Genomic DNA, 24,069 nt, shown 5'->3' on the forward strand with positions numbered 1-24,069 from the left:
TGAGTCTCCTGCACTCCTCTGTCAGAAGCTTCTCATTTTTTCCGACTGTACTTAACTCTCTTCCATCTCAGCACTTTCCTAATTCCCCTCAGAGCGACCAGTTCCTTTCTAAGCTGTACATGTCTCTCATATGTCAGTGTGATCGCTGGAGTGTGAGTCGTGTTCCCTGCTGTGTCATGTTCCCCATCCCAAAGTTTCGGGGGGGGATCTATTGTAGTGGTTTGCTCCAGAAACACTTTCGTCATCCGTCAAAATTATTTAAAAAAGAAGAATTCCAGTATTTTTTTAAAGTTTCATGTCCGACATCCACGTTGTCATTGGTCCGTCAGGGATGTTCTTTAATACCTTGACCTGATCTTTGAACAGTCAATATTTGCTCTGTGAGAATATCAGTCGACTCTTAAATATATCATTTACTATGGACACGTATAAGGAAAATGTAGGTATTTGTAATTTCCCCTTATTCGTCATTTTCATCCTTCTTTTTTCATCCTTCTGCTTCAGAGTTCACTGTCTGGTTTATTTATTCTCTATACCTGAACATGTGCCTTCAAAATATAAAATATATATACAGTTTTACTGTGAAATCTTCTCCAAATCAAGTCGCAGAAGTCTGCGTTGATCCTCACTGAACAAGAATTGTTAAATAATGATAATAATGACTTTGATTCTAACGTTTGTCATTCTTTCAGGTGGCTCAATGGCCCGAAGAGGAAGAGGAAGAACAGCCAATGTTCTGTGAAGAGTATGACTGGTGAGTGCTGATTGATCTTGACCTTTTCCTCAAATGTTTTTTTTAAGAACTACTTGAAGTTCCTGTGTCAGAAAGTAAGCAATCATCATCACGTTGTACAATCACTCAAAGTCACGGGGGTCACACACGTCATCTCCACACCTCCCTAACCCGGGGTTACCGTCAGACGCCTCGAATCACACTGGAATATGAAGCTCTGCGGCTCCCCACGTCCTGGTTTCTCATTTGAACACTTGATAATTGCAATATTGTGCTCCAGGGATGCACTTAACCATTTTATTAACCGCTTCATCTACGCCACTTTTCCTTGTTTTTTTCTCGTAACAATCATCTCAATCAACTGTAAATGAAGTCATGCTTGTTTTAGCTCAAAATAGAACCAAAATTTGCTGTTTTCATTTTTAAAAGTTATTGGATCCAATTTGTCTCATCGCTATAAAGTAGTGTAGTAGTAGTTCTAGCAAAGTGCGACGTTAAACATTGATTAGCATTCAAGAGACTACATTAATGCCCCAAGACGGTATGAGTTTTGTGTCAAAGTTATAAGGCGATAAAAAAATGTAATAAAATAAAAATTTGATGCAAAAGATTTGAATTAAAGCACAATTTGTAAGCCAGGGAGGTCGTTCATTGCCAGGCAACGCAAGGGATACCACACACACATTTGGTCACCTTGACCCAGAGACGACACAAGGGTGAAAAGGTCACTTCGTATGTTTAAGTCAACAACCGACAGACAAATCTGACCTCAAGCGTGTTTTTGTACATCATGTGGAACAGTTTTTTGGATCATGGTTTGAGGGTCTGACACTAGTCTGATGGGACACAGCTGGAGAAAAAAAAAAGTACACAACTGTGTGTTGTGTTTGTTGTCAACTATTGTTCTCTAATGTGTCCACTCCACTAACTCCAGTGAGAAAAATATATGAGCAGTTAAAAGGAGGGTCCTTCAGACTGGTTTAGAGGTTGGAGTACCCGGTGATTTATGTGAGACTCGGTGTAGAGCATCTGCTTCTTTCAAAGGGTTTACCGACATACCCAGTCTTTGATGAAGACTGCCGGGCAGGAGCCGTAGGAGAGATTTCCCGTCGACAAGGATCCTCGGGTCACTCCAGTTGAGTTCAAGTGATTGGGGGGAACATTCATGGGACTGCTCGCCTCTTGACCAGGCAGTGGGTTAGTGGTTGAAGAGAAACTTAGGAAAGTGCATATGTTTTTAGGAAAATGTGTACCACAGCATATGATGTCACTTTGATTTCGTGATGAACGTAGACTTTTAGGTGGTCTCAGAGGGGTCTGAAGGTCACATGTGCACTCAACTAAGCGTAAGCGGTAAAACCAAAAATCTTGTTTACTTGCTTCCATTCCTGGGCATTATCCTTATTTTGGGAAGAGCATGCATCCCATACTGCACTGGAAAATTGCTAATGAATGTAAATTGAGGTCAATTACAACTGCAAACATAGTGTTCCTGCTGAGTTTCAACATGTTTATAACCACGGGTTTCCCAGAGGACGGGGGGGAAGAAAACTACTGAATCTTGTCACAATACTTACATTTTGAGAACAGCCTGAACTGAAAAAAACATTCAGCTTTATGTTTCCATCTGGTGTAAATCAAGAATCGAAAAAAAATGATTTCCCGGAGCCAGTCAGCCTAGTGTGAAAAAGACTCACCAATTATAAACGGTGTAAGAGGGAATCAAGTTGCATACATGACTTAACTAAGTCTTTAAGTTTAATGTAGGTCTGCTAATTTGGTGGGTTATTCCAGGAAAGTGGTGCCAATTACACGTTTCTTGTTCAAAAAGTAATCCTAGGCATGACATGTACTGTGAAAATCCATGCATCCTTGTTCATATGACCTTTGTCCTAGTGTCCCGGGTGTTTTGATAGAGCAGATGAATTCATAATCCATGCTTTTATTTCAAAATATACCGTGTAATTTGGGAAATGAATTCGACTAGTTTGAACGGCGTATGACTAATATCTTCATAGACATCTAATGTAGTTCATACTTTAACCCTTAAAAAGTTGATTAGAAACTGGAGGTGTGGATCTAAGTGAGGTCGATCTAATTCCAGACTGATCTGAGAGAATTGGTTTCTCACTGGGGTTTGGTGATTGTCAGGAGAGCTGCTGGCAGATTGAATAGATGTCCAGTGGATGATGTGCCTTAATTTGTTGCTACAAAAGTATTGGAAGGACGGTCAAGGTGCTGAGCGTTCCCGTCGATATCGCTTTTTTGTTTTTTTTTCAAAGTGATTAAGTAAACGTGGTAAATGTTTTCAGGGCTTTCTGCATTCCCCAGTTCAACATAGTACACGCCTAGCCTCTACCCAACCTAACTGGTATTTATTTCCGAGGGAGATGTTCTGTGTGTGCAGCAGTATTGATTCTGGGCTCGGCTTCCCAACATAGTCACAGAAAACTGGTTCTGTGGATACGGCTGTTGCCACATGATTTGCTACCACAATGGAGTTGACAGTTTTCCTATATGATCATTCCCTGACGGCCTTATCTTTTTCCCTCTCTCTTTTGTGCCCCTATGGCCCTTATCATCCACCTGCCTCAGTGTTCCTCTTTTCTCTTTTTTTCTAACTGCTGCAGTGTTTTAGTTTAGGTTTATTTCCAAACCTCAATCTAAATATTCAAGAGATAAACAGCCTTTATTCCGTTTGTTTAACAGTACAAACCAACAGTTCCTTTTACCACCAGGTTTTATAAAAATCCCATGTTTTCTAGGTCTGCCCTGTGGTCTGCGACTTAAATGATCTTCTAATGAAGTGGGTAGCACGCTCAGACCACATGACAAAAGACCACACAGAGAGGCTCGATGGTAGACCAAGATAAGAAGGGATTTGATACAGTTCACTAATGGCTTTAGGTCAGGATATCATTTATTGTTGGATCTTCTTCTTTGAGAGTCCTGTTCCAGTGAAGCAGAAATGATCAGAGCTTGAAGTACTTTTGTGTTTCCACGATGTGTTCAATGTCTAAACTGAAAATAGACGTTTATTTAATTAGCATTTGGAATGTGTTAGCCTGAAGAGACGTGCAGTGTTTCAACTTAACGGCTCAACAGAGTAGATACTTAAAGTTGAACCATAAAAAAGGGAAAGTCATAACTCAAGAAGAAAATCTGTCTTGAGGAAGTGGTCGAACTAGAGATCAGAAAATGTGTCAACAATCCATCCAGAAGACAAACTGATTTCGCTGTTAGAGAACACACTTAATGGGAGTTTCGTGATAAGTGATAAAAGTTTTTCACTTGTGCTGGTGTCTGTTCATCAGTCGGAAAGCTGCTCGTGATTCTTCTTTCCAATTTCCTCCTCTTTGAGCGAAGACAAATGTGCGTAAATAACTGAAGCCGTGTGTGGGAGCATATGGATCCGTATCGATGAGCGATCGCTGTAGACTGAAGTTTGTGTGTAACTTTTTGTCTTCCAGGGTATATTCCCAGTTACCTGGAGAAGGATGAGCCGTGCGTGGTGTGCGGTGACAAAGCTACAGGTTACCACTACCGCTGCATTACATGCGAGGGCTGCAAGGTACGAGCGTTCACCTGCACCTGAATGTCAAGAATTTAACTTCAAACTATTCAAGTGAAAAGGAAAAACCTGTAAATCAAGTCTAGCTACCGTGCAACAGACCTGACACTTCGCTCACACGACCTAAAGTATATGGTTTAGAAAGTCTCTTGCCCCCATGTGACTCACATGAACGTTCAAAAAATGCTCATTACTGTAGAGCCTAGTGTTGACTAAAGGTCACTTCAAAACACAATAGCAGTGAAGCATGTACCGGCTCCCTATTAGTCATCTGACTGCAGCTCAGAACCATCGTAGACGTGGAAAATATCAAATAAAAATCATGTTTTTTTCGTTCTTCCTGCAGGGTTTCTTCCGCAGGACCATTCAGAAGAACCTCCACCCGAGCTACTCCTGCAAGTACGATGGCTGCTGCATCATTGACAAGATCACCCGCAACCAGTGTCAGCTCTGCCGCTTCAAGAAGTGCATCGCGGTGGGGATGGCAATGGACCGTGAGTGGACCTGACTGCAACATTCAAACATTAGAGCAACAAATAGAACAGATCGGTTGATGAAGTGTCACGACACACTCTCCTTTCTATTAATGGCCACTAGATGGCAGTGAACCTCTATCTAGATTAAACCACACATCAATCATAATTTATATTTAATAAAATTATTCATTTGAAGGCTATTGACACATTTGTTAATTTAAAAAAGAACATGGATCACATGTAAGGTGAGGATTGGTTTTAAGCCTCGAAGCAACTTCCTCTCTCAGGTCTTCAGTGGGTTTTTAGGCTGCATTCAAGGTCGCGTTGTAACACTGACACGTGGCTTCTCTGCAGTGGTGCTGGACGACTCGAAGCGAGTCGCTAAACGGCGTCTCATCGAGGAGAACAGGGAGCGACGCAAAAAAGAGGAGATGGTAAAAACCCTTCAGAACCGCCCAGAGCCCACCGGTTCCGAGTGGGAGCTGATCCACATGGTGACCGAGGCCCACAGACACACCAACGCTCAAGGCGCCCAGTGGAAACAGAAACGTAAATTCCTGGTAAGAAGCTGAATGTGATTTTGTTGAAATATTAAGCGTTTTTTAATCAGATGTCCATAAAGAATCTATACAGTCAATATGGCGTACAAGTTATGTTCCCAGAAACAGATTTTCTTTTCTAATATTACATCAACAGATTGTATAGAATCGCTTTTCTTTATACAATAGACCAACTCACTAATAAACAATAAACCCTGTCGAATTTTAATTGTCTATGTAAGTTTTAATATAATTTATATATTTATATATAAGGAGGTTAATAATCTTTTGAAGATGAAACAAAAGTAAAAAAAAAAAGGAATTGTTGATCTATATAATTTAAATAACAAATTAAAGCATATCTTGTGTTTTGTGAAAGAAATACTTAAAGTAAAAGTTGCAATCATAAGGAAGAATCAAAGGTATTGAATAATTTTAAACTACAAACAGGAAGAACAGTTTCATGAATCCACTCTGATCCACCGAGGGACGGATCTTGCCTCAGCTAATAACTAATTCTTTAAAAAGTAACTGAAATGTCGCTTTCAAATCAATCCCACTCGTTGTATACATTGCAGATTGATTCATCTCCAGTGTTTGCTCTTTGATTTTGGGATCTGTATGGTTTTATATCCTCACGGAAACTCCTGCTGAAGCCATGAATGATTCATTTCAAACAAAACAGCAGCAACTGTCATCTCCGTGTGTCTTTATCAGGCGGTTCCCTGCTGCGCTTCTGTTCCTCCGCTCTTAAATATTCTTTTTTTTTTTACTCCCTCTCATTCCTACAGGCTTGAAATCCAATTCTTTAAATTCTCGTTCACTCCTCGACAAGATTTAAGCTCTAATCTCCTATTTATATTTCCTTGTTTCCACCACGACTTGCTTCCCCCCTCCAAATATCTACTCTGGCTCTTTTCTCAGTGGTGATCACTCGTCTGCATTTTGGCAGAGATGCTTGTACTCCTTTCAAACTGTTGCTGCTCTGATTTACTTTGGACTGCCTTGTTTGCCCCCCAACCCCCCCACACCCACCCGCCTGTCAGAAACTCTGACCTCAGGTTTTTGGCGCTTCTTTTCTTCCTCTGTCAAGGGTTTTACAGCCGAGCAATCATTAATCATGCCTTAAATTGTGCTCGAGCAAATGACGGCGTTCACCTCGAGTGGGAAAATGACCAAGTAAGTTTGAATAAAATTAAATCAAGGTAATTAGTTATTCTTTGTATTTTTACATTCACTTAAAATCTCTTCATCTTGTAAATAAGTGTTTCTTTAAAAAGAAGCACCACTCATTGGCTGACTAACAAGGCTTTGTTGCAGCTTTGAGTGTCTGATGATTTTTTTCCTACAGATTTTAAAATCAATAAAAAAAACAAGATAGGTTTTACACTTATAAATTCTCTTAGATTCTCTGAATCAACAGGATGGTTTTTCAAGGCATATCTTTCTAAATTATTGAACAGAAAATTTTTTTTGCAATATTCTACTTGTATATTATATATATTAATTTCTTTATTCACATGAAATATTAGCAAAAATACAAGTTTTCTCTCAGTATTTTAAAAGCAAAATGAGATTATTTGCCTACTGTCTCCACTGCTTGACACGTTCCATGATTTTATTCAGCTTTGATTATGCAGAAAACTTTCTTTTAGTTGTGAGTGAATCAAACGGAGAGAGGTTTGCATTGTGTTCACATATAATAAATGGCGGCTTGATGTAGGGAAGAGTTGAAAGAGCTTGTGGTGTAATGGCAGGTATTGTGGAGGCGGTTGCTAGGCAACTAAAAGGATGTGCTGGGGTGTGGTGGGAAGCGAGCCACATGGGTATTATGTGAGGAAGCGTGGATTTTTTAAGAGGAAATGTAAAAACTCCAGTGTGTTTCCTCCAAATCCTGTCAAATTATTTCATCCTGGTATTGAAATGCAAAGTTGCTGTTTCATTTGGGGATTGCATGTTGCTTAGAAGACGTTTTTACCTCTGCATACACTGCAAGCAATCTTGCCTGCCCAGTTATATTTCATATTCACCTGCAACTAAATATCATATTTATTTTGTTTTTTTACATTGAAGAATGAAAGTTAACAATATATTAAATGTTATTAAAAAAGATGACTACATATTATGCAAGGATAGTCACATACTATTTTGAAACTAGAATTAAGAAATACACAACATTTATATGTCTAAATAAAAATAAATGGACTACATTTTCAGAGAACTACTCTAATAAACTGGTTGTGTATGAATGATTAGCATCCGTTGGACACCGAGTGCTAAAGCTAACTTGTGTTCTCTGTGAACTCACTTATGTGTGGGTCATACTTTACCTACATTAAATGATATAACATTAAGTAGGAAAAAATTGCTATTATTATAAGGAATGTAAGCGGCTACTTGTAAAAAAAAAAAAAAAAAAAGGCTAACCTTGGGTTTTATAGGGTGAATAGGATGTTAGATTCTTCGTTTTCATATGAATCAAAATAAAATGTTTGTATTCAAACCTTGATAACTCTGCAACAAACTGCAATATAACCGTTTATTCCAAGTCAGCGCTCAGTGTAAATAATCGACGTCCATCTTGGAGAGGTAGAACATCTCTTGGCGTGATATTTACATAGATACTCTCAGTAACTAGCACGAACATCTGGATTGAAAAAGGCTTCGTGCTCATGTGAAACCTCGCTTCACTTAAAGGTCTGAACTCGTCGGCTCGCTCACATGGCAGTGGCAGCCAGTAAACTCTGAACATCTACATGCCAAGCCAACCACGATGCCCCAGCCTCTGGGGACCGCTGAGATAAAAAGGCAGCGCTAGACATGAGTTCTCGCACACAGCGCTGCGCAGTGGCTCCCGAACGATGACCACTCGCTCACTGATGACCCTGTTAGACTCGGGTCGAGCACGAAACTTGACTCTCTTCGAGGAATGCGAGCGTAGTAATGTCTTCCCACAGTCCATGATGTCATTTCTTTGTGCTGTGATCTCACTGTGAAAATTCCCTTGACAGTTTTTACCTTAAATAATCACCCTCGGTTGGTGAGTTCGTTTTTATGTTATCTCCATATTTTTCGTGAGACTTTTCTCTCTTCAAGCTGTGATCCAAAAATCAATTATTGACAATGCCATTAGTTTCCTCTTAAGCAGACTCAGAGATGCCAATTCTAATTATCTGCGGTTCTATTGGTTTATGTTGAGTGACAGGCAAGTTTGTATCCTGTGCTTTTATCAAACTTTTAGGGATGTAGACGAATAAAAGAGTTGAATCTCTGACTATATGCTCAAATAAAGCTTCACTAACCGACTAAAGGTCACTTCACAAATGCGACCTGGCTTTTCTCCGTCCTCTTCCCTGTCATATCCCGCCAGGCGTGGCGTACATCCCAGCGCTATCCTCCTCACATCTCAAGAATCTGTCTGTTTTCAGGCGTGAACTTCATCTGCAGCCGTTTCTGCTGCTGTCAGCACGTTTAACTAAATCAGATGGACCTACTGGCTCCGAACGTTCCCGTCAGAAAAACGAAATAACACAGATAGTGATCGGTAAATCTCCGACGTGGACATATGGTTTCTGTCAAATGTGGCCACGCGGTCTCAGATATTGAAGGAGCTTCGGCATAATAAAGGGAATTATTACCACTAGATGATAATCAGAAGAAGAAAAGGTCGGTTGGTATAGAACAAAAATAGGTTTTTGAACATTTACCCATAAGGGGAGGAGGTGGGACTCAAGTTCTAAACTGGTCTGAAATAACTAGAGAACGCTATTGTTCTGGAGATCTTAGAGATTGTTTGTCAAACCATAGCTTCTATTTAGTATTGAGGTCAATCATAAATCACAGAACCAGGGCAGATGCACTGAACCAGAAGTCTGGCCAGCATTCCCAGGAGAATAGAGAGAACAAGACTTTATGCTCCAGAAGAAGAGGACACTTCATCTGTGACTTTGTTTTTCTGTCGAGCCTGTGAGTTGCGAAGGAAAACTGGACTGATGGACATTTGAACTAAAACAGTGTTGAAACCAAGTCTTAATATTTAGTATTAAATGACCTTGTATCGTCCACAAAGTTATTTATGTTGAATTAAAAAGCCACGTATGTGAAACTCTATTTCGTATTTGATTAAAGAAAACACATTGTGTTGCACTACACAATATCCTGTCACTCTTTTATGACAGATCCTACATTGTAAACAGGCAGCTCAGATTCCAAAAGTACACCAACCACTTTCATCTGGTCCACTAGGATTTTATGAAATGGTGGTTGGATTGAAAAGCAGGAAAGAGTTATTCTCGGTCAGTAGAGAAGTTATTACTTCAATCATTTGCCTAATGTTGTGAGGATATATGACAAAAATATAGCGTTTAATTCATGTTTTTTTACTCCCTGTCGCCACTTCGGTACTGCGTTGCACTTCTATTATTCTACTGTCCATTGGTGTTGTTATACAGTATTTATTTAGTTTTTACCATTGTTTTTGAAAGTTTTTCATATATATGTACTTTATGAACCTTTTTGTCAACTTTCCACTTTAAAAATCCCCAAATAAACATTAAGGAATATCAATCAATTAAAATATATTCTGCAGCTCTTTTAAGTCGCCTGGTTAAAGAATAATCTCCTCTAAGGTTATCATTTATTTAACTTCTTTGATTATATGCTTAAGATGGAACAGATTTCTAATAAAACAAACACTAAATTAGAGAAAAATGTCCCCAGGTCCCCCCCCAACCAGTTGAGTTTTAGGTTTCAAGTGTTGTGGGTCCTGCTTAAATCCAATCTCTTGAAGACAGCTTCTAATACTTTATTAGTCTTGTCCAACTCTTATGACGCAAGAAGACTCTTAAAGATGTGCCATGACATAATCAACGCCCGACTCAAACTAAAAACAGTGGAATCCTATATCCGATTTTCTGCCTTTTTTCTACTCCATCCAGCAGAGTGATCCATGTTCTCACTAATGAAATGAAAAACGAGGTCCACGGGGGAAACTAATTCTTTGTCTTGGCCGCTCCATGAAAAGAGCTGCTGTTCATCAGAGTTGTTTTGTCAGTCATTTAAATTTTCCAGAAGGGCTCAACTGTCTGGTGCTGGGCCTGACTGGCCTCCGCGTGTCTGCAGATTATGATGGATGATTGCGTGTGTGAGGTGATTATTACCCTCACTTTTATCTCACCCTCTATATTGTTGTAGCCCGGCTCAAATAAACGACGGCCGGCTCGACACATGCTTTACTCGCCGCGGCGTGAAACAATATTTCTCATCACACTGGCCTCAATTGACACAACTGTCCAAACACCCGGCGGCCGTCCTCACGGTGCCGAGCTCGAAGGGCGATCGTCTGTCCTGATCGCACAAATCGACTTGATTCTCTCTCGGAAGTCAAGTCAGCACTTCTTAGACGCGAGCAAACAATGGTAAATAATTGTTTAGATCTCTGTTCTTGTATTCAATCCCTTTATTTTACACTCACATGCACTTTCCTGCTTTACTTTGGATCCTAATAACGTTCTCTGTCCAAGTGAAATTGATTTCTTGTCCGCCGTACAATCCGTGTTCTGCCTGGAGCCGAAACGATGGTTTGTTGTATCTGCAGATAATGACTCATTCCATTTAATCTTCAATTTGTAGAACGGCCTTTTAAAACGGGGCTCATTGTATCAGGCGTTCGTTTAGTCATTTTCATCTGTGGTGTTAGATCTTTTTCATTCCTCAACCCTAACTGAAGGATCCTAATGTGTTCCTGATCCAGAGGCGTCTCATCGAGCAGAGTCTTTGGTTATTGCTGATGTGTGTTTGCCAGGATATCCACCTGCCTTAGTGAACAAACAGGACCTGGATCTTAGCTGCAGCTCTCAGAGCTGCTTTGTTTCTTGTTCCTCACACTCCCCTCTTCACCTGCTGTCACACTTACTTCGTCCAGTCGTAAAGGAAACACTGTAGGTCGCATTGATTTACATTCCGTCCACTCACGGTGTTTCGTTTTCCATTCCAGCCAGACAAAATCGGACAGTCCCCAGTAGCCCCCACATCAGACGGAGACAAAGTGGACCTGGAGGCCTTCAGCGAGTTCACCAAGATCATCACTCCTGCCATCACACGCGTCGTGGACTTTGCCAAAAAACTGCCTATGTTCTCTGAGGTGAGTGTGAGTTGTTTTACCGATGGTTGCTTCCGCACAGTAGGAACTTTTTTTTTTTTTAATTTCCTTCGAACCTCTTCAGGAAGTAAATCGTTTTAGCAGAGGTTCGCACAGCAGGAAGTGGGAACTGTAGTACATTTTAGTCTTCTTCGCCAGGCATGAGAGACAGATGATCGAACTAGTGTTGAGTTGTGAGTCTGGAACCAAAATGACATGTACTTTTAATATTTGTCCGTGAAGCAATATTTTTCACTTCTATCTGAAAAATAATGTTTCACTCATTCTCCTTCTGTTGAAACTGTGAAGCATTGTTTCTAAACTCAGGGGGCTGATTTCAGAGTGACACTCTCGACCATCCAAACTATAGGTGGGAAAATGTTCCTGTCGAGAACATAGTTCTAAAGTAGTTCATAAGAACTTGAGGGAATGAAAAGTGCAAATACATTTTCAATATTTTGTGTCTTATTTCAGGGTCAAGGTGACCGTAAGAACCGAAAACAAATGTGTTTGTGGTATCCCTTGTGTTGTCTCTTGGTCAAGATGAACGACTCCCTGGCTTCTATAAACACATATGCAGTGATGGAGGTCGTTCACCTTGAACCAGAAGCAACGCAAAGGGATAAAACAATTACATTTGTTTTCATCCCTTTCGGATCACAATGACCCTGCATTAACAGAGGATTAAACTGACATTTTCCGCACTATATGGAGCACTGGATTATAAAGTTCACTGTTAATGAATGTTCTGTTTTTCAAACTGTTTTCAAATATAAAGTACTCCAGATTATAAGGTGCATTAAGTGAAACAAACAAGCCAGATAAGTCATTTCAAACTTTATTAAACGCATTCACAACTTTTAATTTCTTTTAATCTCTTGAAAAAAAAACACTGTTTGATAACGCTTAATCAAATATTAGCTTCTAAAAATGACTCTCAAAATTGTTCAGTTGTAACACACAAATCACACAATACGCTCATTGTTTTCGTCGTCTCATCCACCAATTCTGATTGGAAGTATATATATGACTCCTGACCCCGGCAGCCGTATTGCTTCCTCAGGGCCGTTGAGCGCCGTGTAACACACAAAAAACGCTTCTAGGTCAGTAAACACAACCGTAATTAATCCATATATGATAGCGCACGGTCGTTTTTTTTCTTCTTTTTTTTTTTCATTAAAAAACAAAATCTAATTAAAAGGTGCACCTTGTAGTCCAGGAAATACGGTATTGGACTCATGGTAACTGACGGCCTTAATCACTGATCAAAACACCCAGTAACGTCTCCAGCTCTCATGGTAGCGGCTGCAGATCAACATATTGGCTTTGGACGGATGCAGCACTCAAGGCCTAATAAGCCCTTTTCTTTACCCGTGTCCTCCAGGTGCTCGTCCGCCAGATAAATCATGGGAAAGAATTCCAATTAATCCATTTAGCGCTTGAGCACAATGAAAATAAAATGCTCTGAGGTGAGGTGGGATCTGCACCAGCGCCGTGCTCTGATTAAATCAATATGTCACGGCACTGAGCTTATCATATCCATGCAAATCAGGCTGTGTTGGTTTCTCATCATTGGAGAGAGAAAATGAAATTAAATCTTTAATTAGTTTCTGCTCCAAATGTTATTTACAGTCAAAGTTAATATGTGTGACAAGAACATAAATTCATTAATAAATGGAGCATAAGATGTTTAATCCAAGCCCTTGATTTTTTTTACTTTCAGGTTTCAATCGCTAAGATTTGTTTGGATAGTAGAATGTTGGCAATTAAACATTGTATATAACATCGACATATTGTGTCATAACTGGTGGTCACTAGCTTTATGTTAAAAAAGAATCAAGTAGTTACTGCTGTGTGTATCATGTGACTAAGAAAAGAAATCATGGAATGCCTAAAATCACTGTTTTTATCAGTACAATGTCATAACTATTAAAGTACGTTATACTTGTAAGTGTTATTATCAAGAAAACTGTCTAGATATCAGTTCTTTAATCAAACTATTATGATCTATTTACTTATTTTCATTATATTTGTACAAACAAATCTAGCTTTATTCGTCAACAAGACGGTGAAGAAAACAAGGTTACTGAATATTTTCTTTATATAACTATAAATCTTATTATAATTTTTGCGCTGTTTGAATCTCTCATCCCTAAAATAGACCAAAAACAAAATGGCGTCCAAAGAGCCAAATTCACGTGTTGTGAAAATGAATGAAGGCGATCGTTGAGGGCACATGAATCAGAAATCAAATGTGTTAGTCCTGGATTCGACTTTTTGTTGAGCCATCTCATATATTGTCCTGGTCAACATGGGTCGTATGTTGGACTTGTATTCGTGTGTCTTCTTTCATCAACGTTGAACTGTCTTCCTCAGCTGCCTTGCGAAGACCAGATCATCCTGCTAAAGGGCTGCTGCATGGAGATCATGTCTCTGCGAGCCGCCATGCGCTACGACCCAGAGAGCGAGACGCTGACTCTGAGCGGGGAGATGGCCGTCAAACGGGAGCAGCTCAAGAACGGAGGCCTGGGCGTGGTGTCCGACGCCATCTTCGATCTCGGCAAGAGTTTGGCGCAGTTCAACTTGGACGACACTGAGGTGGCTCTTCTGCAGGCTGTGCTGCTCATGAGTTCAGGTGGGTTGTGGTCTCACTTGTGTCTCTTAAAGTGATCTTGGACCTTTATCGTACCCACCAGTATGTGTCAGTTTGGACTAAAATATTGACCAAAAAGTGTACTTAAGCCCCGCCGACTGACAACTCTTTGTTTAACTGGAGATTAAATCTTGTTTACCATAACCACACCCACTGTGCTGTGATGGTCAAGCAGAGCCTTGTTCGCTGCTGCAGAAGGCGTTAAGACCATTATTACATCAATAGGACTCCACTCTCGTAACCTCTCGTTTTCCCAGATTTCAGACGGGGGAGAACTTTATAAAGTAATAAGTTCAAAACATGGTCATGATGAGAGACTTACTGCATCTTGGAGAGGAAGACTTGCCATTAAACTTGCCCTTTAACTACGGTAGATACTATATATATATATATATAGTAACATTCCAGTTCATAAAGTGAACTCTTGACAGAGATTGACAAATACAGGCGATGCAAGAGTGTAGATTTGGTCCATAAAACTCCCCCCGAAATTCTGAATTTCTACAAATCCCTTATGGCAGATACAGGAAGAAATGAAGGCAAGGAAGCTGTGATGCATGATAAGAGGATCAACTGATGGTTTGTAGCTGCAATAATGACCCAGAGAGAAAGAAGAATTATACACAAAAATTCAGTCAGAATTAAACTATGTCGTGTCAAATACACCAAAAATTAGTTTTAATGAATGAATATTTATTTCTGCATTTGATGGTTTGTGGATGAAAAAAAAATCCTGACGGCCTAATTAGTTTCCTTTTATCTCCGGCCTTCAAAAGAGTTTCGGGTCCCAGTTGAATTTTTGGTTAATTATAAATGCTGACGTGGATTCGTGTTTCATTGTGGATTTGAAAGAATTGAAACTACTAATTCCTTTTTTTTTTGTATTCTTCCATGAGCCCCGGCTGTAGTCATGACAGCATGTCAGAGTAGAACCAACAGTTGAGCAGATGAGACGCACAGAATGTTGGCATGTGGTGGTTCAGGTTCTTGATTGTCGGCTCTTTATTTCTCTCCGCCCTTTCTGTCTCGCTTTTCGTGTCGTCTTTTCTCACGCCACCCTTTTTCTTTTTGTCTGTCCCTCCTCCCCTCAGATCGCTCCGGTCTCACGTGCATCGACAAGATCGAGAAGTGCCAGGAGACCTACCTGCTGGCGTTCGAGCACTACATCAACTACCGCAAGCACAACATTCCCCACTTCTGGCCCAAGCTCCTGATGAAGGTCACCGACCTGAGGATGATCGGGGCCTGCCACGCCAGCCGCTTCCTTCACATGAAAGTGGAATGTCCCAACGAACTCTTCCCCCCTCTCTTCCTGGAGGTCTTTGAGGAACAGGATGTGTGAAGGTTGCGCTAAAAAGCGAAGATGAAATTCGGGGAAAATTTTAGGGTTGGAAAAAAAAAAAGTGGCCCGTGGAGCCTTTTTTTGATGTGGGAAGAAAAGGATGGTCTTCTCTGGCAGAAGTCTGCTTCGCACCGATATTTGGTAAACAAACTGGAATCTACGAAAATTAACAACTCACCAGCAACAGGAGAGTCGAGCAAACCGAGGATTTTGTTTCTTCAAAAACCTTCGTCTCCACCCGTTCCCCGACTTTTTTACGTTTCAAATCTGTTTGGGGGCCCTTCTGTCTGAGATTGATGTCTTATCTAGTAAGATTTGTAGCCATTTGCCAAGACACGCACACAAACACGCACGCACACACACACACACACACACACAGCCACAGCCTGTTCCACCTCAGCCAGTGCTTTTTGAAAGGGGTGCGTTTCCCAATCTCTGAGTCATTGGTCGAGGATGTTCTTTTCAAGTGCATGTTTCCAACCTCCACTTCTCAGTATTACGCCGAAAATACTCTAAGACATGTTGAACGGGGAACGTTAAGCTATTTTGTTTTTTATGTTTCATTGCTCACAGAATATTTAGAGACATAAAGCACTATTCCTGTGTGTTGTTGCTGTACAGAAGCAGGGCCACCATATCAGAGCTCCTTATCAATCTCAACACATCCTGAGCCGTTACAGCTGGTTTTGCTTTATTTTTTTCCCTATTCGATCCAACTCAAATAGGTGCTATATTTATACAATACTCGTCCATTTGTATAAACCTTTATCTACCTTTGGAAAAAATGCGCAGACCATTGCTTCATATCTACCTTCGTGTGTGTCATTGGACCGGCTCCGGTGACATAAGACGCACACACACATATACACACACACACACACACACAGACGAGCAGACCTTGTGCTAGCAGCCGCCGTTTTAAGAATGACAATTAAGCCCTTCTCTCTCCAAGGAGTTTAGCGAAGGGAAGACGCCGGGCAGGGAAGCAAAGGCAGAAGGATACTTAGGAGAGAGAGAGAGAGAGAGAGAGAGGGGGGGGGCGCAGGGAATGAAAAGAGATTTACTGGCCGGATTGCAGATCCAGAGGCGGGGGGTCAGGAATAAATCTAAGACGCCCTGCTTCAAGGACAAGTAAAATCGTCCGAGAGAGGAAGCATCGCTCGACACACACACCTTCACACCTATTGAAACACACAAACATAAACACACAAAAGCACCTCAAAATAACGTGAACGCCTCATTTTACTGTATGGCAGTGTTGATCTATATAGAACTATATATATATATAACCCTGACCTGCGGGGTTTGTACAGAGTCCGCTCCTCATGGGCTCAGCTCAGTGTAGCTCCTCCATACACATTTTGCCTTTTTTTTTTTTTACACCATGGGCATCACTGAGTGCAGGCAAATGCCAAGAAGGCTAACATTTACCTCAAAGTGGACACACCCCCAGGCTGAGGCAGCAATACTGCCCGTGTGGTGTCAGGCACTACCTCACCTCTGTGGACACAGGGCAGCCGCCCGAAGCCTACACACAGACATACAGCATTCAAGTTGGCGCAAAACGTAGAGGAACACGGAGACGTTTTTATTACGGTGCACATTTGTCATGGTTTGAAAATACACATCTCTACGGCAGACACACAAACACCCTCAGTGCTATCACTCGGTTGAAATCAAATACCACTGAAGACAGGAGGGCCGGCCATTCCCGTGGAAGGTTTAGCAATTCCAGGGAATGGTACCCATTAGATTCGGGTTTTTTATTATTGTTTTTGTTCATGGGACCAACTGTCTTTATTTCACTCTTTTTCAAAGAAAAAAAAATGGATGGAAAAGTTTCTGTCGCAACAGGAACCGACTTAACGAAGGACTTGCTGATGATAGGAAGGACGGAGAGAAACCTCTCCAAATTAAGAAGCATGCTTAGAAAGGGCTGCATCTACGTTGTAGCCGACGTCCACCGGACCCTCGCGCCGATCGCCACTGAGTCCAACCTCTCCTCGATGCATGGAAAGCTTGTCGGAACAGAAGCAAAAATGGAATGTTCTGACCCGAAGCCTAAAGTCTCAACAAGTCTTATCTCTTGGCAACGCTGACCACAATCACAGACCAGTAAATGACCCAGTAAACATCCAAGGCAGATCCCCTGGTCTACCCGCCAAACAACCATCCAAGAATGTTTATCTGACGACACAAGCCCACTCTGTTCATTCCAGTTCTGGGGCCAAGCCAAAATCGAGTTGGGCTCACCACAGAAAAGGCAGAATGGACAAAAAAAGGAGATATCCAAAAAACAAATGTTATACTGGATGCCAAGCGCTGGTACTGGACTTTGTATAGCATGGGTATCATCGTGCCCGAGATAAACAAGTGTTGCAGGGATTCCCGGTGATCGTTACTGATGCTGTTGGCGGCGCTAAAGACGGGCGAACAGGAACACCAATGACGGGCACAATGGCAAAGTCAGCTCAAATCAAATAACGGCTTTTCAATCAATCCACCTCCGATCCTGCCCCGCCCCGCTTTTGTCCGAGGTCCTTTCTAGAGCCAAGCTCAGACTGACTTTCACCCCAACAACATTGCCCCCCCCCCCTAGCCAGGCTGGTGGGGGGTGTTTGCACTGATGCAGTGGCCCTCCCTTAAACCCCAGATAATTAAACGTACAGCCAACCATTGTTGGGTTCTTTCCTGTCAAAATGGGTACCCATGCTCTCTCTGTGTAACAGAGACCCCCCTTGCAATGGGCTCAGTCCCAAACCTGTCACATTGTCAGTATTAGGCCAACCACATCAGGAGTGCACCTAAACAAGGACAGATTCGGGGGACCCTGGGTCAGCAGGTCTCCGTGAGTGGTAAATGGTAATACTTTAAGTGCAACCAGCTGAGTTACATGTTTTCAATCGGAGCCCTCGACATCGTTTTCTTTCCAAAGGCACTGTACCTTTCCTGACCATGCAACATGAAGTGGTTTCTCCTCAGTCTGGCCTAAAATCAAACCAAATGAGATCCAGGCCTCACCCTTGTGAGACAAGGTCGGCCATAACTGCCCCTTTTGAGTGGCGCCACCGAATGAATGTGTTTGGCAAAGCAGCAGTAAAAGGGCAAGTTGAGAATGTCAGCGAGAAAAAGAACGGCGTATACAGGACTTGGAGGCGAGACACGAAGGGTGTCCACCATTACCACCGTCCCCAGCAAAGGCCCTGTGGGAGGTTGTAGAGACAATTGCTAACAAACTCTTGTGGAAAAGCGGAGACATCAGAAGATGCAGAGTCTCCTCTTTGTGTTCCTGTGACATCCCCACATAAGCTCCCTGACTACCCCCAAAAAAAACCCTGGAAGAGGTCTTTCCAAGTGGACCATCCAATACATCTTGTAGATAATGGATCGCATATTCCAGAGATGCGGGTTTGGATTCCAACACATCCTTGTAAAAGAACTGAAAGCCTATAAGTTGTTCTCGCGAGCTGAGCTGATGTGTGAGAGGAAGGGTAACAATGCTGCTTTACCTAGTTGAGATAATGGAGAAAAAAAAAGATTTATGAAATGATTATGAATCCATTTGAAAATGAAAAGAGATGACTTTAGGAAAAAAAGACTCCAGAACAGATTATTGGAGATTTTCTTTTTTCTTTCATTTTTTTTACATTTCTTGTTTTGATGCTTCAACTGCTCTGTGTAAAAGAAAAAACAGCTGTAGTCACTTTTTGACCATGCGTGCAGTGTAACATAGATAATAATTCACTTCTTTTTGTTTCACATCTATTTTTGTGTTGATAAGCCAACTGATGTGTCTGTCTGTGTGTCCAGTTGTCCGTCCCCTTTATCAGGAGAACAAAACAGGAATTTGTTTTTTTTATATATTTTTTTTTTGTTTCTCTTTTTATGAAATACAAACTTTGGAAAAAAGGAAAAAAAAAACTTAACGAGAAAAAAAAAGAGATAATGCAACAAAAGTTTAAAAAAAAGAAAAAAAAAGAAAGAAACACAAACTTCATACCTCACACAACACAAAAACTCAAAAGGACCTTGGGTGGAATCATACTTTGCAGGCACATGTGAAAGTTCATATATAGATTTTAAAAGATGTATATGTTAAAAATAATATGTGCTCGTGCGTAAGCTTCAGTAATAGTTGCATTAGGACTGGTCGCTCAAGCGTTGGTGCCCTCTCTTTAAATGATCTGGAAAGAAGGGAGAGCGCGACGTACAGGAAGGTCGGCTCTTCTCCGACTGAAAGTCTGCAGACGGTCAACCTCAAATGTGAACGGCCCAACCTGCTTGAGCGATCAAGACTTTTGCAATGGTCGAGTGTTTTCTGGTATTGAATGTAGCTGACAGGATGGGGGCTGGACCTGAGACCAGCACCCACAACCTAACTTCCACACACCAGCAGAGACTTTAGTGGTGTCACACAGACCAACAACCAACAAAACCGAGAATAGATATATAAATATATATTGCCCGTCTGCAAGGTGCAATATTATGTATTTTGTATGTTTTCTGTTTGGATTTTCATTTCTGTGGTGTTTGATTTTGGCCATAACCAAGGATGTAAATACAAAAGAATCTGCAATTCTGTTTTGTAGACAACTGAAACGTCCCCCCCCCCCCTCTTGTAAAGAAGCTAGATATTTCATACGTTTATAAGTGTGCGCTCTCACATGTGCATGATGATCCATGTTCAAAAAGTGCCCCATGACATAATCATAAATCCTGTGCCTCCTCTTGTTTGCAGAGAGATAGATTCTTATCCCCTCGTGTCCCCCGCCACATCAGGACAAGCTACACATGAATGCTTATGGTTGTGTGTGTTCACCCATAAAATCACACTTTCTGACTCCTTGGATGTGGGCGTCGGCAGCAGTCGGCGAGCGGAAAAGTTCAGGAGGATACTCAGGTTGATGGGTGGGAGCGTAAAGCGGGATCCATGAATGTCATATTACCTGGCTGCTCCGCGCCCACATCACGGTCGGAAAAGGTCCAAGATGAATATTCCCATATTTCCACAGCCGTGTTGCTCTCAAGAAGCCAGCCTGAGAATCTGGAAATCTTCAGTCTCCATGTCTTTTTGATTCATATATTACCTCCTTAAACCCCCATTAACTAGTCTTACAGCAGATTCTAGTCAAACTTCTATCCAGAAAAAACTTGCTTAGGAAGATATTGTTAGTGGAATTAATCTCTTTCTCTCACATCTAAATCAAGATGGATAAATTCTAGTCCATATTTAAATTCAGAAGTTCATTGTAATTCTTATTTTATTGTTAAATTATAGATGTTAGCTGACAAATGTATACCTCGGGCACGCAGACGTCGTGAGATTTTTCCCGGCTGGCTTCGAGAGGCTTCCGACCCGAACCCTCCATTGATATTTTGACCCTGGTTTGTTCTTACTTGTTGACACTTTGGACAAGGGTGGAGATTGTCTGTGATGTTGTTGTTTAGTTTTCTTTTTTTTTTTCTTTCTCTGTTCTGTTCATTGTCGTGTTTGGTCCCCACCTTATGCCAAATGTTGTTTTGTAAAGACATGCAAGTAGCAAGATGTCTATGCAATTTCCTTCAAAGTCCCTCCAAACGAACACCTCAGTGCGAGAACCACGAGCAGATTCTAATTTGGCCTGGATTGTAGTCCAAGGGGTTTTTGGATCTTTGGAGCCGAGGACCCTTGCTACTTTGTGTCGGCGAGGATATGAACCGACCGGATAAGATGACTCCCCCGCCTGGGGGGCCCCATCTTGTCGGCAGTCCGGGACCCAAAGAACAAGGAGGGGGTACATGGGACGTTGTGGAGAATAATGAAACTACAAGATGTGCTGTTTTTTATAAATTGCTCAGAAAGCGGCGTGTGCGTGTTCGCTCGGGCTGGAAGGATGCGTCTGGTAGTCGATACCACGTGCAGCGCTCTCGCTGTCCAGCGGGCGGATTCGGAGCCAAACCCAATTCTTCCCCAAAAGCGTGGTTCTGCGCTCGAATCAGAAACCCAGCCTTGTCCTCCTAAAGCTTTAATATTTCTATTGAACGACCAAGCTAATGTACTGTCCGGCGCGGGGGCGGGTGGCGTGAACTCGTTTAAAACACACAAATACGTCGCCTCGCTGACCTGCCGCCGCCGACGGTCAATTTAACATAAAGCACTTAACGAAGAGCACTTTGAACGACCCTGATCTTTGATCCTGATAAGAGAGTAAATGATATGCAAAAGCCAAAATAGTTCGAGCACCTTTTCAACTCCCCTGGAACAACATGTAGCGTTTAGGCTCTAAAAAAAATGTTATTAAGTTGACTTTTGTGCAATACTAAACAAGCAAGCAAACCTTTTTTTGGCGTGTCCCTCCTCAGATCTGTCTCTAAAGCACTTATAGGGGAATAATCACGACGGCCCCACGAGTCCGACCCCCCGCGGCGAGAGCTTCCAGCCGAGCCCCAACACGTGCACGCCACTTTTTGTGAATGGGTATAGGAAGCTATTGAAGGATTCTCTCAGGTAAAGGAACATTTTCTAATAAATGATGATGAACCTTATATGAAACAAACATTGTTCGTTCATCTTATTTGTCTTCTTTATTTACGGTCTCCATGTTTTTTCGTTAGATCCAAAGGGTCATGTGTGTGTGTCGTCCATCTCTCATCGAACAGAGTCTATCTCGAAAACACCCTCACGCCACACGTCCACTCGTCCTTTATGGTGTGAAAGTCTTTTTGTTTGAGCCAGTCTTAACGGCTCGTCCGCTACAATGTATGGAAGCCTGTGATCTAAAGATATTCAATATCTTCATTAATACTATTTAATTAAGTACACTTCTTCTGTACATATACAGTATCTTTCAAAGATGAAAGGTAGAATTTGACCATTGACTGGCCTGGTTACTGGAGAAACATGAGTGTAGTAACTGAAGAAAAATGTTTAGAAAATACATGATGGCTTTAGTCCCTTGTCAGCAACAAGACATTCTATTGCTACCATCAGGATTCTGGTCCTTGATAGTAGGTGAGACGTTCTTCAACGTGGCAGCGAAAAAGAAGCCGTAGCTGTCAATGTCCTATCAAAGGTGTTTGACACAATACAGTAAAGAAAAAAAAACTTAATTGATTTCCTTCACTTTTTAAAATTATAATCATAAGTAATGTGAAAACCAAACATGTGAGTAACTATTCACATGTTTCAAATGTTGAAGTCTTCCTCTAATCTTGACCATGTTTTGAACTTAATACTCCAAAAAGGTTCTCCCCCGTCTGAAATCTCAGCGAACGAGAGGTTACGAGAGCAGAGTCCATTATGATGTAATAATGGCTTCACTCCTCCTCCAGCCAGCTGTAATCACGCCCCGCTTTGTTTATACAACAAATCCCTTTGAGGTGGAGACTTCTGGGATTAATGACTTGTGGTGACAAACCTTTATGTTTGACCAATCACAGCAGAGTGGGGGCACGATTATGGTAAATACTGTTTTAATCTCCAGGAAAATGTGTATCCAGTGGGCGGGGCTTAAGCACTTTCTCTAATGTAAATACTTGATAGTCACACATGGGCTTCCATAAACTGTAGTACTAAGTGTATTTGTTTGATGGCTTGTGCTTCGCAGGTGACATTTTCACGCCATTACATCCGAACCCACTCAAGTCCACTCAACACATGAGCAACTCTCCTGCTGTAAATACATGTTCTGGGTACAATCAGTCCAGTCTTCGCTCCTCCTTCCGAACATCTCGTTCATTTCTTAATGTGCTTGCTTTTTAAATTTACCGGACAGTTGGCATGGCAACCACCCGTGGCCGTGCATGTAAATAGGTTGTGTGCATGTGAATATCATCGTGAGTGAAGTGTCCATCTGTGATCGTCCTGTTCCTTCCCTGCCATTTAAAAAAAAAAAAAAAAAAGCACCTTTTTAGGCCGCGGTACCTGACAGAAGTCTGTAGAACAGAGCCCTGTCACTGACTGATGTTCCTTGACGAATGTACCTAATATTGTGCGGTTAAAGAGTTGTTTACAAAAGGGTGAGAGACATTGGAAAGAAATGTTTTCACAAACAAAAAGGCTTAATGCTGCAGTTAAGGTCCAAGGCTCTGCAGTTGTGTTTTCTCCTTCCAAATGATTGCGTTATTGATCGCTTTTGCACCCGTCCTCGGAGGCGCTCCCTCACACAGAGGTCCACAGGACTCCTTCTAAATGCACGCTGCAGAGCCGGAGCTTTAGAAAGTTCGCTCTGGTTTGCTCGCGTGGGAAACTCCTCGGGGAGGCGTTCTGGTCGTTTTCAACACGTAATATCAAACAATAGTGCGTCAGGAGCGTTTGTAGTGTCTATCGGAAGAGAGTGGAATCAAGTGCCAAATCTGCCTCAGCATGGCTTTGTTGAGGGATTTTTCAAGACTGTTGAAATTTTATGTGACTGTTAAAATTACTAATGCGCTTTAAATCTATGAAGGCTTTAAACTTTGGCCGATTTTGTCATTCACGCCAGACTCAAAGTAGTTTAGAAAGAGGAAACTACGTACATTAGAGCTGCCCGACGTTTCTGACTTCCTAATGGAACGCAAAGAAACAACATATTACCACAAAGTTGTCTGCGATTCTTCCTAGTTTGAGATCAATCCAATCTCGAATATTGCCAAAAA

At 41.6% G+C, this 24,069-nt stretch overlaps 1 protein-coding gene across 2 annotated transcripts in view; it reads left to right on the top strand.

Moving 5' to 3' along the window:
- The window catches only part of LOC148085981 (thyroid hormone receptor alpha-B), a 144,572-nt gene extending 122,583 nt beyond the window's left edge, over positions 1–21,989 (top strand). Inside the window, exons 6-12 of one of the 2 annotated variants that reach the window (XM_087784135.1) lie at positions 693–754; positions 4,204–4,304; positions 4,651–4,798; positions 5,135–5,340; positions 11,315–11,461; positions 13,835–14,093; positions 15,203–21,989. In XM_087784135.1, the coding sequence (XP_087640261.1) occupies positions 693–754; positions 4,204–4,304; positions 4,651–4,798; positions 5,135–5,340; positions 11,315–11,461; positions 13,835–14,093; positions 15,203–15,453 (1,174 nt within the window). In that variant the 3' untranslated portion in view covers positions 15,454–21,989. Of the gene's footprint in view, positions 1–692; positions 755–4,200; positions 4,305–4,650; positions 4,799–5,134; positions 5,341–11,314; positions 11,462–13,834; positions 14,094–15,202 lie in introns of those variants that run through there. The other variant, XM_087784136.1, reaches the window with a different exon arrangement.
- Positions 21,990–24,069: the final 2,080 nt, after the last annotated feature.

Source organism: Callionymus lyra, chromosome 2 (genome assembly GCF_982586985.1).
Source record: "Callionymus lyra chromosome 2, fCalLyr1.hap1.1, whole genome shotgun sequence".
Lineage (NCBI taxonomy): Eukaryota > Metazoa > Chordata > Actinopteri > Syngnathiformes > Callionymidae > Callionymus > Callionymus lyra.